Raw genomic sequence first — 16,781 nt, forward strand, 5'->3', positions numbered from 1 at the left:
TGGACTCAATGGCCAGAGTTCAGTAGTCACTGTGGACCAAAGTGCGATCTGGAGAATGGAAACCACGCAGGATGGAGCAACTATATACAAGGAGGCCAGACCCTTGACACTTAGAAACACATATAAGCCCGGGACTGGCCATTTCTAGATTTTCTGAATATGAGAAAGAAAGAAACTTCTATTTTTTTCCTGTTTCTTGGAGCCAAAGCTAATTTTAATTCATGTAAGTAATATCTTCCAGAGAAAGCTGATTTTTCCAGAGCAAGCCAGTGACAAAAAAAGAAAAGTAGAGCCCTGAATTAGTCTCGCATTAACAAGTTTGCAAAGGAACTTTTGATTCTACAACCTTATGGGAGAGATCAGGCAGACTGCTTACCTCAGTGGTAAAGATTATGGGCTCCAGTTCTTCCAGGTTACCTTTATCTTTTTGCGTGCTTTGCCTGTACATCTGTCTCTGCAACCACAGCACAGATGATCTGGCCCACGCAGAGTACCTGTGGAAAGTACATACATGAATCAGGTGGAAAATTCTGGGTAGAAGGACTGTTAGAGCAAGCTTACCAATGGCTGGTGTTTTAGTTATCATTGTTGACCAATAATAACCACATGTGACTACATGTGCTTGGCTAAAAAAAATTTCTTTTAAATTTTAATTTAAAAATTAATTAAGGGCTTCCCTGGTGGCGCAGTGGTTGAGAGTCCGCCTGCTGATGCAGGGGACACAGGTTTGTGCCCCGGTCCAGGACGATCCCACATGCCGCAGAGTGGCTGGGCCTGTAAGCCATGGCCGCCGAGCCTGCACGTCTGGAGCCTGTGCTCTGCAACGAGAGAGGCCACAACAGTGAGAGGCCCACATCCCGCAAAAATAAATAAATAAATAAATAAAAAAAATAATAATAATAATTAAAATCATACAGATGCTTCTACTGGCCATTTTACTCAGTGAATGTAAGCCCCAGAGTGGATGTGAGATTGGCTGTGACCTGAATCTGCTGTATCCTCTGTCAAGGGTCGTCTGCGAGTGTCGCCTTCATGGAGTCATTTTAGAGTTTAAAGATGAGGAGAGTATTTTTTGTACAATGTGATTCCTGTGCTTCCCCCCACCCCACAACCCCAAAATTCATATGTTGAGGGCTGACCCCCAAGGCGACTATATTGGAGATAAGGCCTTTAAAGAGGTAATGAAGGTGAAATGAGGTCCTAAGGGTGGAGCTCTAATCCAATATGTCTGGTGTCCTTATAAGAAGAGGTAGGGACAAAAAACAAAACAAAACAAAACAAAACAGAAGAAGAAGAGGTAGGGACACCAGGGAGGCTCATACACAGAGAAAAGGCCATGTGAGGACACAGGAGAAGGTGACCATCTGCAAGCTGGGAAGAGTGGCCTCAGGAGAAACTTGCCAACACCTTGATCTTGGACTTCTAGCTGCTAGAACTGTGAGAAGATACAATTCTCTTTTTTAAGCTATCCAGTCTGTGGTACTGGGTGGACCAAAAGGTTCGTTCAGTTTTTTCCGTAAGATGGCTCTAGTAGCGTTTAGTTGTCTTTAACTTCATCTGAAACAGTTTTGTTAGATTCTATGTGACAGCTGTCATATCAGCGTGCATTTAGAAACAAGACATCAAAATTGGTGAATTTTTGTGTAGCCATGTTAACATTGAAGATGGAAGAAAAAAAGCAACATTTTCGACATCTTATGCTTTATTATTTCAAGAAAAGTAAAAACGCAACTGAAACGCAAAAAAAGATTTGTGCAGTGTATGGAGAAGGTGCTATGACTGGCCGAACGTGTCAAAAGTGGTTTGCAAAGTTTCGTGCTGGAGATTTCTTGCTGGATGATGCTCCACGGTCCAGTTGAGCATCAACACAGGTAGACCACTTGAAGTTGATAGCGATCAAATTGAAACAATAATTGAGAACAACCAATGTTATACCACGCAGGAGGCAGCCGACATACTCAAAATATCCAAATCAAGTGTGGAAAATCATTTGCACCAGCTTGGTTATGTGAATCGCTTTGATGTTTGGGTTCCACATAAGTTAAGTGAAAAAAACCTTCTTGACCATATTTCTGAATGCGAATCTCTACTGAAACGTAAAGAAAACGTTCCGTTTTTAAAACAAATTGTGACGGGTGATGAAAAGTGGATACTGTACAATAATGTGGAACAGAAGAGATTGTGGGGCAAGCAAAATGAACCACCACCAAACACACCAAAGGCTGGTCTTCAATCAAAGAAAGTGAGGTTGTGTATATGGTGGGATTGGAAGGGAGACCTCTATTATGAACTCCTTCTGGAAAACCAAATGATTAATTCCAACAAGTACTGCTTCCAATTAGACCAACTGAAAGTGGCACTCAACGAAAAGCATCCAGAATTAGTCTACAGAAAACGCATAATCTTCCATCAGGATAACGCAAGACCGCATGTTTCTTTGATGACCAGGCAAAAACTGTTACAGCTTGGCTGGGAAGTTCTGATTCATATGCTGTATGCACCAGACATTGCACCTTCGGATTTCCATTTATTTCGGTCTTTAAAAAATGCTCTTAATGGAAAAAATTTCAATTCCCTGGAAGACAATAAAAGGCACCTGGGACAGTTCTTTGCTCAAAAAGATAAAAAGTTTTGGGAAGATGGAATTATGAAGTTGCCTGAAAAATGGCAGAAGGTAGTGGAACAAAAGGGTGAATACATTGTTCAATAAAGTTCTTGGTGAAAGTGAAAAATATCTTTTATTTTTATTTAAAAAACTGAAGGCACTTTTTGGCCCACCCAATATTTTGTTATGGCAGCCCAAGCAGATAACATAGCTCCTAAATAACAGCCAACCTCTTCATCTGGAGTTCAACCAAAAGAACAGTGGTTTGTTTCATGGCTGGAAGAGAAACAGCCTGAGATGCAACAGTAGTAGCTAACACCTACTGAGAGCCTTCACATGCCAAGCACTGTTGTAAGCACTTTGCACGTATCAGCTCATTTAAATCTCACAACAACACAATGAGGTGGGTGCTATGATTATTCCCATTTTACAGATAATGATATTTTACAGGTACCATGATACCATTTCACAGGTGATGATACACAGCTAGTGAGTGGCAGAGCGAGACCAGGAACCAAGGTAGTTTGGCTCCAAAAGCAAGTGCTCAATGAATGACTGTAGAATTGAATTAAAAGGTCAAGGATGACATGAGCAACTTTATTAAAAATGGAGTATGTGAAGGTGAGTGGGAGGTGGCAGGAAGAGGGTTAGTCCGGGAAAGGAAAGAGTTCAGTGTAAATAACAGAGACTGGCTGTATATTTGTACTCTCCTTTCTAGATCTTTCAAGGGTTTTCTATCCTGATATATGTCAATTCCAGCATTTATTCTTCAAATAAGAGTAAATTGACTCAAGAGCACACAGTGGGAAAACTAGGACTTGTTGTTTTCCTGTAATAAATTTCCTTTTCTCGATGTTATTTCCTGATTCCAGAAGAGTAGGTCCATCTGAATAAAGGCCTTAGGGGTAGAGAGAAGCTGGAAGAATTGGCACTTCTAGCCCCCAGTGACAGAGAGGGCTGGGAGGCGACGGAAGGCCACCTGAAGGTGGTACCTTGGTGATTATCTGCACAGAGTCATGTGGGAAGGCACGTTCTGTACCTTACCTTATCCACGGCCAACAATTTGTCATTTTTCGGTACCACTGGTGCCTGGAATGTCCTCCGCTCTTATCACATCAGCCACCCCAGGTCGTTCAAGGGCCTCGGACAAATCAATTGATCTGAAAAAAGAGAAATATTTAAGAAGTAGAAATCAGCAAGCTTTGAGGGCCCTAAACCTGAGGGAGAGATAGAGCCTGGGTGAAAATCAAAATATATAACAACTGGTTCACCATAGGCCCTGACCAATCAGAGCTGATCTGACATACAGCAGGGTTCAGAAGGACCCCTGCTGGGCCTGGGGTAACATCATAGCTACTGGGATGGGAGGGGAGGGAGGGACCAGTATGGCTGTGGCAGGGGTGTCCTTAGGAATCTTAGAACAGTGGCCATTTACCATTCATTCATTGTTTTTTTTTTTTTTTAATTTATTTATTTTTTATTTTTGGCTGCATTGTGTCTTCGTTGCTGTGTGCGGGCTTTTCTTTAGTTGAGGTGAGCGGGGACTACTCTTCACTGCGGTGCGCGGGCCTCTCATTGCGGTGGCCTCTCTCTGTTGAGGAGCACAGGCTCTAGGCACATGGGCTCTAGGTGCACGGGCTTCAGTAGTTGTGGCATGCAGGCTTTAGAGCACAGGCTCAGCAGTTGGGCGCACGGGCCTAGTTGCTCTGCGGCACGTGGGATCTTCCCGGACCAGGGATCGAACCCGTGTCCCCTGCATTGGCAGGTGGATTCCCAACCACTGCGCCACCAGGGAAGTCCCCATTCATTGTTTTATCACCGGCTGAATATTAGCCCTACTCAGAGTTACTCCTTTGAGCCCTGCCTGAAGCAGCAGCAGGGAGATGAGATTAGAATGAAAGCAGGGCCCTAACTGTGATGTTTGTCTCTCTTTCATGATGGGCATTTCCAGTTACACTCCCTTCCTCCTCCTGGGGCTGGTGACCTTTTTAAAATTCTTTCCATAAGGTTCTTTGGGTTTAGAACATTTCAGGAGAATGGTCACATTCCTCCAAGGGAATCCCCAAGTGTGCTTTAAAGAAGCCTTTCGAAAGCTTTTCATTTACTTACATGATTTTTGCATGGGCTTTGGTACTGGTCACCAAAGCCATTGAAAGTTCTTTATCCAGCATGGGGATGGCATCACAAAATACGGCTTCATCTGTGGCATGTTTAAGGCCTGGTAGGTGCATGATGGGGCATCTGACTGGATCTTGGAGGGGTTGGTGAGAATCCACACTCTACAGAGAAAGACAAGGGTTTCCCTGGAAGACTTTAATGTTCAGAAGTGACCTGGCCGATTACCAACACTCCTGATTCAGGATTGAGAAATCAGATGGTCACCCTCAGGCGACACACACTGGAGTGGGTCAGATGAGCGTGGCAATTTAATGATGTAACTAGACTGGGGAATTGTTATTTCAGTTATGCGGCAATGCTTTAGACAGGGCCAATGTTTTGGCAAAATTGTGAAGTAGGTGAAGGGGTACTCTGGCTTCCCCTTTGGGCATGTTCTTTTCCCAAGTGGTGCCCCGTACCTCTTTATTCTGGAATTCAGAGGGTCTCCCTGTCCTGCTTTCTCACCTTTCCAATGATCAGCCTGTTTACACGTAAAGTGACCATGATGATGAGGCCTAGAGTGCTATAATTCCTGAGGATGGGGGAACAAAATCTAAGCCAAAAGCCTGCTTATCAGCTGGAGCAGGGCCCCTGGTGGGAGCTGGGGGGCACGTGGCAATGGAGTCTATCCAGATCTGGTCTAAGGTGCCTCGGCTGCCCTTGTGATATTTTTGTGCCCAAAAATATCCCTGGCAGTATAAGTAAATGGATGAATTGGGAGATTGGGATTGACATATATACACAATTGATACTATGTATAAAATAGGTAACTAATGAGAAGCTACAGTATATAGCACAGAGAACTCTACTCAGTGCTCTGTGGTGACCTAAATGGGAAGGAAATCCAAAAAAGAGGGGATATATGTATACGTATAGCTGATTCACTTTGCTGTACTGTAGAAACTAACACAACATTGTAAAGCAACTATACTCCTAAAATATACTTACTAAAAAGTAAAGGGAGCACGTGTTTATTCTGGAACTCTTCTCAGGGAAGATCTATGTGTGGACTGTGTGTGGAGATCGGGTGGCGGGAGGGGCTGTGTTCTAACAGATAATAATAGATACTTTCGAAATTGTCCTTCAAGAAGAGGGGGTTCAGGGCCTCCCTGGTGGCGCAGTGGTTGAGAGTCCGCCTGCCGATGCAGGGGATACGGGTTCGTGCCCCGGTCTGGGAGGATCCCATATGCCGCGGAGCGGCTGGGCCCGTGAGCCATGGCCGCTGGGCCTGCGCGTCCGGAGCCTGTGCTCCGCGACGGGGGAGGCCGCGACAGTGAGAGGCCCGCGTACCGAAAAAAAAAAAAAAAAAAAAAAAAAAAAAAAGAAGAGGGGGTTCAGTTACTTGCAGGGCTCTTGTCTTGCCGACTGGAGATTAAACATTTGCAATCAGGGCTGGAGGCTGAACCTTGCTACTGTCCTGCTCTGTCCTTTCCCCTACTCCTGGCTTAGCTGTTCCTCAAACAAATGCCCAAAGAACAGCAGTTTGAAGACACTCTCAATTATCAGTCAGATGGTCAAACTGTTTCAGGTCGGTTTGGCCCTGAGTGCATCCAGCGGCAGCTCAGGCCTGATCTTAGATCCAGCCTCTCCCTGGATCGGCCTGAACAAAGGGCCAATGTGCTAGCAAAAACCAGAAAGTTAGAAGGGAAAATCACAACTTTGAAGCACTTGCTTGTTCACACAGCTACAGCTGTCTCTTAGTTTCTCGGTTTCCATTAAATTAAACTCACTGACCTGGTACCTTTGGACTCCCTGGGGTACTGTGACCGGGAAGTCTTCTACAGCACTTAGGAATCGGTCTGAAATTTCAGGATAAAGGCGTCTGTTTTGAAAGACGATTCAAAACAATAAAGATAAGCTGATTAGTCTATGATTAAACTGGGCTTTGAAAGTGACTTGGCTTAAGTAGCCAAGAAACCGTAAGGTTCGGGTAGCCTGGATGACGCAAATCCACATCACCTCCCAGGATTCACTTCTGTGAATGTTCCTTGCCCTCCCTCCCTTTCCACATAAGGAAGACCTGGACTGACTGTTTGAATCTGATCCTCAAGTCAGTCTGAGGAGAGAGAGGCCTGTCAGCAAGCTGGGCAGAGGCAGGAGGAGAAGCAAGAAAATCTGGGGTTGGAAAAGCCATTCTAGAACGAGTTGGGGTGGTTCATTGAATACAAAGAACCCAAATCCTGATTATTTTCCTCAGCAACTCAGTTTTTCTGGGAGAGCAGCAAAACTGGGAAGTCTCTCTGGGTGTCACTGAAACACATCAAGGGTCTTGATTAAGAAATTCAATGGTGGGCTTCCCTGGTGGCACAGTGGTTGAGAGTCTGCCTGCCGATGCAGGGGACACGGGTTCGTGCCCCGGTCCGGGAAGATCCCACATACCGCGGAGCGGCTGGGCCCGTGAGCCATGGCCGCTGAGCCTGCGCGTCCGGAGCCTGTGCTCCGCAACGGGAGAGGCCACAACAGTCAGAGACCCACGTACCGCAAAAAAAAAAAAAAAAAAAAAAAAAAAGAGATTCAATGGCAGCAAGAATTATTCTAGTAAATTTGGCTTGTGAGGGTCTTCATCTTTCTTTCTTTTGGCCTCGCCGCACAGCTTGCGGGATCTTCGTTCCCCAGCCAGGGATAAACCCGGGCCCCCTGCAGTGGAAGCATGGAATCCTAACCACTGGACCTCCAGGGAAGTCCTGTGAGGGTCTTCATCTGAATGAATGAAAACCAGACAGTTTAGGAACACTGGGCTGCTGGCGTGGGGTGTGAGTGGGGAACAGGGGTGCAAGTTAGGGTGAGAGTTGTAGTCACAGTCAGGGGAGGAAAGATAGATTCAGAAGACAGAGGGGGAGGGGGAGAGAGAGAGGGAGAAAGAGAGTGAAAATATTTTGCTTTGGTAACTTATTCCAGAAGTTTATAATCAGAAATTCTGAAAAGAAGCTATTTAAATATTAGCATATAAACCTTTTAGTTTTTTTTTTGAATTTGATTTTATTTATTTTCTTATACAGCACGTTCTTATTAGTCATCCATTTTATACACATCAGTGTATACATGTCAGTCCCAATCTCCCAATTCATCCCACCACCATCCAACCTTTTAGTTTTTTGAAAAATAAAATTTTATTTTATATTTCATATTGAATATAAAATTCTAGAACAGGCAAAACTAATCTATAGTGTCACAAAGCAGATCAGGGGTGTTGCCTGGAGGCAGGGGTGGGAGGATTGACAGCAGAGGGGCAAAAGGGCACTTTTTGGGGTGATGGAAATACCCTATCTCTTGTTTGAGGTGGTGGTGACGCCAGTTTACACAACTGTCAAAACTCTCTGAGTTTAAATAGGTGCATTTTGTTCTATGTAATTATACTTCAATAAAGTTGATTTTAAAAGAGAAAAAAATTGCACATAGGAGGCAAGGGTCCCGTCATGTTTCCCTGCTCAGGGCATGTGGTAAACATCTGTGCACTGAAAACAGTCTGGCATCCTGAGCCTCACGCAGTAGTCCTTCAGGGCTGAGTTCTGGAAGAAGGGATGTCTGGGAACTGACAGGCTGCCCACAAGAAAGTTTGCAAAAGTAGTGGGGAAGTTGGGAGCTTATGCTGCCAGGAGCACATAAAAGCCAGAGCACTTACAGGCACAGAGAACAGTTCTATTAGTTTCTGTTCCTGCAGAACTTGTAGGTAGAATTTGCAGAAGAAGCTGACCACCAGAGTCCTCTTGAATGCCACCCTCCCACCTGGAGCCCAGCCTGGGAGGGAGACTTCGTCCAGGAGCAGCCTGCAGGCCTCATCCAGCATCAGCTCACCCCAGCGCCTGGAGAACGGTGGCCTCAGTGACTACTGGCACGTGCTAGATTTTGGATGGTGGCGGTTCAGACACCCCAGAGTCTCATTTTATGAGTTGGATAGGCACTTAGAAATCACCTAAACAAGCCGTTCAGGAAAACTGAGGCCTGGGAGGCTGCACTGAGTAGCCTGAACATGCTGGAACCAGGCATTAGATAAATAGACCATTAGGGTCAATTCCATTATGAACTGGACAGGACTCAGACTCAGACACTGCCTTTACTGAGGAAGAAATTAGGTGCCCCTGAGCAGTGGGAGTGGTAGGTGCCCCCGAGCAGTGGGAGTGGTAGGTGCCACTTGGATGCTGCCTGGTGTGGGTTTGCTGGAGTGTTGACATGCACAAGAGCACTGGGGCTGAACACAGCCCTGGGCCATATGTGTTGTATCCCTCACCCAAAGAGTGGCACCTAATTAATCAAAGTCAAATAAGGTTGGATTCATTTAGCAAAATCACAGAAAGAACAAGCAATGATTCTACACATAGGAATTTCCATCTTCCCACTTGTTTTTTTTGACATCAAGCTTCACCTTCAGGGTCCAGGGTTTGTTGCTTACGTCCCTAGGAGCTGCTGGCAGGATTTTTGTGCACTGACTGTGGCAGCCCTGACCCCTCTGTAGGGGATGCTCAGGTCCTCGACGGTGTCTGTGCCCTCTCTGAAGAGGACTTGCCTGCCAGCATTCACATGGGCCAAGGCATTTTGCTGGCACTGAGCCTGTCGGAAGGCTGACACAGATTCCCACTGTGGAGACAAAAGCCGTTTGGAGTTATTTGATATGTTAAAACTAAGAGCAAGTTTTCTGCTTCTTGATGCCACTAATTAATCACTTAGACTCAATCTAAATGGACACAAAGGACGCTTGGCACAATTTGAGGACCATTTGGCTGCCTGTACGTTCAAAGAGAGAATGATGTCCTCCCAAAGGTCTGTCCCCATCCCCCCATACCCTCAATGAGCAGGGATCACTGCGCACTTTCCCTCTGAGGTCAGGATGCCTCTGCACAAAATGCCTGGAGCATTTCCACATGCTCTTATTTCCGGGCGCCATTAACTCCGGTCTCCAGTTCCCTTTGTCCCCTGTGAGGATGGAGGAGCGTCCTCACCACAGGTGCTTTTAAATGTGATTTGCTGAAAGTGTGAAAGAGACCCACCGAATTTCTTGGCTTGTAGATGCTATCATTTTTCCATTTTGCAAAGTTCGTAAAGGCGTTGAATAGAACTTTCCAACAGTGGACTAGGGACGCTTCTATCTGAGACAAGAGTCAGGATGGTGATGGCCGCCCCCCTTACCCTTGGCACCGTGACCACTGTTGTGCTGCCAGAGTGTTAATGGAGATGGCCAGTGCCTCGAGTGTGTTTCCATCTGTGTGGCCACCGAGGGTGCTGTGTTTGGTCAGCTTGTTTTCCTGTCTGGGGCCCTTACCCAGATGCACACTGGCTCGGGAACAGATTTCAAAGTTTCCATTCCCAAGGAAAAATAAATGAAGGTCATACATGGCTGAAAGCATGACTTAATATAAGACTTCCTATATGACCAAGGTGACTCCTGGCTTGGGATCACTGTGTGTGTGTATGAAGTATTGCCTCTCTTGGCAAGACTGTCCTCTAGGATTCAGGTACAGTTTGGGGGAGAAGCACAGGGAACAGGGAGTAAGAACAGAGGGCCCCCTCGGTAGCTGGCTGGGTGGCCACATCTCCCCCAGGGCTGGTGGGTTAGGCACTCCTGTTTCTCTGAACTGTTGGGGTCAGCTCTGGGGTGGGGCGGGTGGGGAGCGCGGAGATCTGGCCGCAACCTCTGCCTCCTTTGGGTCAGGTGGAGAAGCTCATTCAGCAGCAGGAGAACTTGAATTTCTGCCTCCCAGCATTGATATTGGACACGAGGGGGTGTGGAAGCGCCTCCGCGGGCCTGGCAGGCGCCACCCCACAGCTGAAGCAACGACCGCAGCTGGTCACCTGGAGCTGCCCGCTCAAGGGTTGCTGAAAGCCTTGGGGCCGCACCAGGCTGCAGAGGACAGGAAACAGGTTTTCAGGGCAGCCTTATTTTCCTTCCATCTGTTCTGAAATCTCTACAGATGACTGGACTCAGTTATGCAAAGAGAAAAACAACTCTCAAAAGTGACCAGCGGAATTCTTACCTTTTGAGAGTGGGGAATATACGCAGACTCCGAAATTCCCTCCGGCTCCAGGTCTGCACTTCGCCAACCCAGCATGAACATGTTCGCTTAGAGGAATCTGTTGAAGAAAATGACATTTCTGCACAGGTGCAACAGGAATGCGAGATTATCCTGTACTCTTAAATGGCAGCGGAGAAGAAAAGGTCACCTTTCTCTGCGTGGAGCCGCGCGGGGATCTGAGCGCGCCGTGGACCGGGCGCCCTTGTCCCTTCCACGGGGAGGGGTGGCAGCAGCTGCATGACACTTACTCTTGTTAGTGCACGTGCCGTGTGAACTGGGTCTCTTCCTGTCCCCGAGGCCTGTCAGGCCTGTCTTCATCTTTCAGCAGAGGCTGGTTAACTAAATCTAACTCGTTCAATACTGTGATCCGGGCGTAACTTAAGCTGAGACGTGGTTTGTTTCCATTATTAACAGAGCTCAGATCATTGGATTTGCCTTTTGTTCTCGGCACCGCTGTTGGCCTCTAAGCGGGATACCCACACCTTTAAAGCAAAGTGAACAATTCACAAAACCTCCTTTCGGCCCCGTTGTCACCACATGGTGGTCAGAGAAGTCCCCTCCGGCTTTAAAAAGTGGTTGTGGCTCCACAGAGGAGATGTGGTGAGAAGATCAAGCAGCAGGGCAGGGAATCTGACGTGGGTTCCTCTCCAGACACAGCAGCGGTATGCTGATTGGAAGGCAGGCAGCAGGGGGACCCCAAAGGAGCCCCTGTGGACCTTTCCCTCCCTGCTACTGGCCTCACTGGAGCGGGCTGAGCTCAGGCTGGAGGTGGCTTTGGCAGAGCTGGGAAAACAGAGACCTTAAGCCAAAGGTAACGACCGACACCCCAGCAGAAGAACACAGCTAGTACCTACTAGTCCTAGTCCGGGTGTAGAAGGCCCCATGGGGGCCGGGCCATCCTTGCTATCCTGATGCCCCAGAGCCTTGGCTGCTTCTCCCTTAGTCTTTGGGGGTTGAGCTAAGGTCGTCCTGGACCGCAGGCCTGGAGGACTCAGCAAAACAGTTGACTGGGCCAGGCAGGGGTGAGGCCTTTCCTCTCCTCCCCTCTGGGTGGGTCCCACACAAAGCTGAATGGGGGCATGAGAGCTTGTCCTCTGCCAGTAGGTGTCTCCCAACACTCCTCAGTTCCCACCCACCAGGGACGGGATTGTGTTAGCCAGCAATCCCCTGGGGAGGGTTACAATGCCTGTAATATAATTCCTGTTTGGCCACACCCTGAAGTTCACAAGGGGCAGTGTGACTGCTCCCCTGCACCCAGTGCCTGGGCCCGTGTCAGCCGGTAGGAGGGCATTTGATGGGTGAGGGAGGGCGAGAAACAAGGGAAGAGGGGAGTTAGAAGCCCTGGGGAGGCGCTGATGGAGAAGAGACAAGCATGCCCATCTGGAAATCAAGCAGACTGGGTTTCCACCCCATGCCTGCCTCTACAAGCGACCTCCGCCAGGTGGTTGCACACATTAGACGTGACGTGTGTAAAGTATCCAGCAGAGCCTGGCACAAAGTCAGCACCCAGTAAACGGGAGTGCTAGCATCCCTGTAGCAGCCGGAGGCAGCGTGAAGGCTGAGCACTTCGGGGGAGACAAGGGTGGTATAGCACGGAGCACCCCAAGGGAGCGTCCCTTTCAGCCAGCATGTAAAATTAGTCATCGCCTTCCTCCTGCCCCCAGGGGCCCCACGATGTCCCCAGCGTGTCCTCACTAGATCTGTGGTTTCTCACACAGCAACTGGAGGGGCGGTGGGCATGAAGAGAAGGAGGTGCTGGTCCTCAGGCCACAGAGAGCCTTCACGTCAGCCTCTGATACCACCCCAGGCTGATGGCGGGCTAACTGAGCTGTGGTCCAGGCTGGGTGTTGCGTGTATGTGTGGCAGGTGGTGCGGAAGGAAGCATCAGCCACCCCTTGCATCAGTGTGCCTCCTGACAGGAGCCTGAGCTTCCCGTGGTGGATTGAGAGTCAGAGACCTGGGCTCTGATATAGCAATTCTTTAAAAACAGACAAAAACTTTTCAGGAGCTCTTCAGAGTGTTCTGAGGTAGCTTACCTTCTGATATCAGATTGAGGGTAGTGTTGCCCACAGCCAGAACTGGATTCAGATCTGAATAGCAATGCCGGCTTATAATGTGTCCCCCTAAGGACTAAGGAGACGGAGTTACAGCCTCAGCATTCGGTGCCTCAAATCCGAGACCCACAGGCACCTGCTTATGGTCTTCTCTGGTAGTGAAAGGGTCAAGAGGAGTCTCAGTGTGCAGACGAGACTCAGTTCAGACCACGTGGGAGGCCTCCACCCACCTGCGACTTTGGATCGGGTGAGGAATGGATGGTACCACTCCACGGCACTTGGTATGTTCCATCTGCTGTCTAACCCCTTCACACGTATTTGCTCAATCCTCACAACAGCCCAGCGAGATGATGCAATTATTCCCCCTTTACAGATGAAGACACTGGGGCACAGAGAAATTATGAAACTTGATCAAGGTCTGCCAGCTAGGAAGGGGCAGGACTGGGATTCAAGTGAGGGAGGCTCAGCAGCCAATTCTGAGCCACCCCTACTTAGCTGGTGCAGGTGGCCACAGTGCTGGCCACAGAGGTGCCGTCCTGCCTTGGAATCTCAGCCTCATCTCACGGCCTCTGAAATGGCTGGACTTCGTGTGGGCTGTGTTGAGGTGCTGGGCATCCACATCACTGAGGGAGAGTTGCCCTTTTCCTCTTGGGAGATTCCACTTGGATCTGCTTGAGGCTGTAGCATCTCAGAACGTGGCAGGGAAATGACTGGCCAGTCCACTCAGTGCTCTCCTTCCCATGTAGTGATGGAATCTACAGGGACAACCTGGGCTGTGTTGACCCGGGCTGGAACATGGGTGAGGACAGGGAACCCCAGTTCCTCTATGAACAGCTCAATTTTTTTTAACATCTTTATTAGAGTATAATTGCTTTACAATGGTGTGTTAGTTACTGCTTTATAACAAAGTGAATCAGTTATACATATACATATGTTCCCATATCTCTTCCCTCTTACGTCTCCCTCCCTGCCACCCTCCCTATCCCACCCCTCTAGGTGGTCGCAAAGCACCAAGCTGATCTCCCTGTGCTTTGTGGCTGCTTCCCACAAGCTATCTAGTTTACGTTTGGTAGTGTATATATGTCCATGCCACTCTCTCACTTTGTCACAGCTTACCCTTCCCCCTCCCCATATCCTCAAGTCCATGCTCTAGTAGGTCTGTGTCTTTATTCCTGTCTTATGCCTAGGTTCTTCATGACATTTTTTTTCTTGGATTCCATATATATGTGTTAGCGTACGGTATTTGTTTTTCTCCTTCTGACTTACTTCACTCTGTATGACAGACTCTAAGTCCATCCACCTCACTACAAATAACTCAATTTTGTTTCTTTTTATGGCTGAGTAATATTCCATTGTATATATGTGCCACATGTTTTTTATCCATTCATCTGTTGATGGACACTTAGGTTGCTTCCATGTCCTGGCTATTGTAAATAGAGCTGCAATGAACATTTTGGTACATGACTCTTTTTGAATTATGGTTTTCTCAGGGTATATGCCCAGTAGTGGGATTGCTGGGTCGTATGGTAGTTCTATTTGTAGTTTTTAAAGGAATCTCCATACTGTTGTCCATAGTGGCTGTATCAATTTACATTCCCACCAATAGTGCAAGAGTGTTCCCTTTTCTCCACACCCTCTCCAGCATTTATTGTTTCTAGATTTTTTGATGATGGCCATTCTGACTGGTGTGAGATGATATCTCATTGTAGTTTTGATGTGCATTTCTCTGATGATTAATGATGTTGAGCATTCTTTCATGTGTTTGTTGGCAATCTATATATCTTCTTTGGAGAAATGTCTATTTAGGTCTTCTGCCCATTTTTGGATTGGGTTGTTTGCTTTTTTGTTATTGAGCTGCATGAGCTGCTTGTAAATTTTGGAGATTTATCCTTTGTCAGTTGCTTCATTTGAAATATTTTCTCCCATTCTGAGGGTTGTCTTTTGGTCTTGTTTATGGTTTCCTTTGCTGTGCAAAAGCTTTTAAGTTTCATTAGGTCCCATTTGTTTATTTTTGTTTTTATTTCCATTTCTCTAGGAGGTGGGTCAAAAAGGATCTTGCTGTGATTTATGTCATAGAGCGATGAGCAGCTCAATTTTAAAATTCTTGTTTCCACTGAGTGGAAATCTGCATCCCTGGATTCTCAGCTATCGGTCATACTTCTACCCTTTGTGATCATATGAAATACATCACACATCTCCTTGGGAGTCTAGAAATATTTGAAGGCAGCTCTCATGGTCCCTTTGATTGTCCCCACCCCCACCATTCCTCTTTCTGATGTGGTTTCCAACCCCCCAACTCTCCTGCCACCATCTCCTTGCCAGGCTCCAGGGTCTGAGTCAGAGTTCTTGACAGTGAATGGGAACATTCTGGAATCACTTGAAGAGATTTTTCAAAGGAAACATGTTCTCCCTCCATTCCCTGTATCCCAAGGATTTCTAATACACCATTTGGGGTATGTAAGGGAAGGAGCGTGTGTACTTTGAAAACTTACTTCTGCTTTCTTCTGAGGTCAAAAACAACCAGACCTTGAAGTGTGATTCCCTGATCTGAGCATTATTCTTCAGCTGTGATCTGAACAGTCTGAGGTAGAGGAGACTACCCTCCTTATTTTAGGTATTATACTTCCGTTAACGCAGCCTAAGTCTAAATTAGCTTCTTTGAAGGTCTTATCACAAAATTAGCACTCGTATTCCTACTTGGCTTATTCTGTTGAACTTGACTTAGAGTCTTCTTTGAAATATGTTATTAAATAATGTATGTTAAATATTGAATAGTTACTTATTGTGCCTGTCGTTTCAATCTGCTGAGACCCTTTTGCACACTGACTCTGCCAATGCTTATTTCAACATTTCAGTGAGGTTAAGAAATAGGTGCAGTGGGCCTCGTGATTGGCCCGGAGGACATACGGCCATATTCCAGATCTGCCTGCCCGCCAGGCTCTTCAGGTGCTTCAGGAATGCTTGGTTTGTCTGGGTTTTCTCCGGGAACTCAGATACCCTCTCAGCCAAGATGTCCTTGACCTGGGCCAGACTGCAGGCAGCATCTATTGTCAGTCCTGGAAAGCACATTGTTTTTACAGGTGATGTGGGAGGAGCAGCTGGATTGTAAGCATGGCTCCAGGGCCTTGGTGTCCAGCTAGTGTGGTGGCTCTCCACACTGGCTGCTCAGAGAATCACCAGAACTCAAACAGCACAGATGCCCACTCCCACGTCAATCAAATCAGAATCTCTGGGTGCAGGGCTTTATCAAAGTCTCCCCAGGGAGTTCTCCTGGGCAGCCAGGGTTGAGAACCCCTGGGTTGGTCTACACTCTTTGAATGAATGCAAGAAAACAGAGGCTAGAGAGAAGGGATGACAGTAAAAACTAGCAGGTGGCAGACTCTACTAGAACTTTCCGTGACCCCCTCCTGACTGACCACAGTGAAGCTATGCAAAGCTGTTTTGTGATTAAGGGGGATAAATATGATGGCATGAAAACAATCAAAGGTCTTTCAATTTCCTAGGTCATTGTCTAAAATCAATAATGCTTTTACTGTTGCTTTGCACCTCTACAGGTAGCCTTGATATTCAAAATCGTCAACAACCAGTTCCAGGAGGGGCACCGGCCAACCAGAATGAACACAGCTCATGCAAGGAGCTTCCCTAGGTATTATGTTGGTTGTTGTTAGGTGTGGGGATGTTGGGGGTTCCCAGGGAGGGGCTTGGGGGGCAGGAGCAATAGAAGAGCATCCATCTAGGGGGATCAGGGCAATGCTATTTGCTGGCTGGCAAGGAAGTAATTCAGAATTTAAAAACCATTGCAGCCATACTCGTGAGTATTGGCAGGATATTAGCGCTGGCTTTGGGCTTCTCTGTAGTAGGGATGTAAAGGGTTCAGATCGATCTTTGAAAATGAAGAAGTCACCAAACCATCAGGGGGTGACTTAGCTGGACTTTAAAAATTAATCTCTCTGGGGT

The 16,781-nt window shown here is 47.2% G+C and overlaps 1 protein-coding gene across 1 annotated transcript in view; it reads right to left on the reverse strand.

The window, feature by feature from the left end:
• The window catches only part of LOC309809349 (aldehyde oxidase 2-like), a gene marked incomplete at both ends in the record, with an annotated part of 103,801 nt that overhangs the window by 65,308 nt on the left and 21,712 nt on the right, over positions 1–16,781 (reverse strand). The window contains 14 exon segments of the mRNA XM_082630412.1: positions 377–428; positions 430–494; positions 3,650–3,676; positions 3,678–3,765; positions 4,715–4,884; positions 6,497–6,584; positions 8,365–8,565; positions 9,153–9,337; positions 10,732–10,789; positions 11,037–11,233; positions 11,625–11,816; positions 12,196–12,335; positions 12,807–12,900; positions 15,732–15,880. Coding sequence (XP_082486538.1) covers positions 377–428; positions 430–494; positions 3,650–3,676; positions 3,678–3,765; positions 4,715–4,884; positions 6,497–6,584; positions 8,365–8,565; positions 9,153–9,337; positions 10,732–10,789; positions 11,037–11,233; positions 11,625–11,816; positions 12,196–12,335; positions 12,807–12,900; positions 15,732–15,880 — 1,706 coding nt within the window.

This window comes from Mesoplodon mirus, assembly GCF_964341445.2.
Source record: "Mesoplodon mirus genome assembly, chromosome: 8".
In the NCBI taxonomy this organism is placed as follows: domain Eukaryota; kingdom Metazoa; phylum Chordata; class Mammalia; order Artiodactyla; family Ziphiidae; genus Mesoplodon; species Mesoplodon mirus.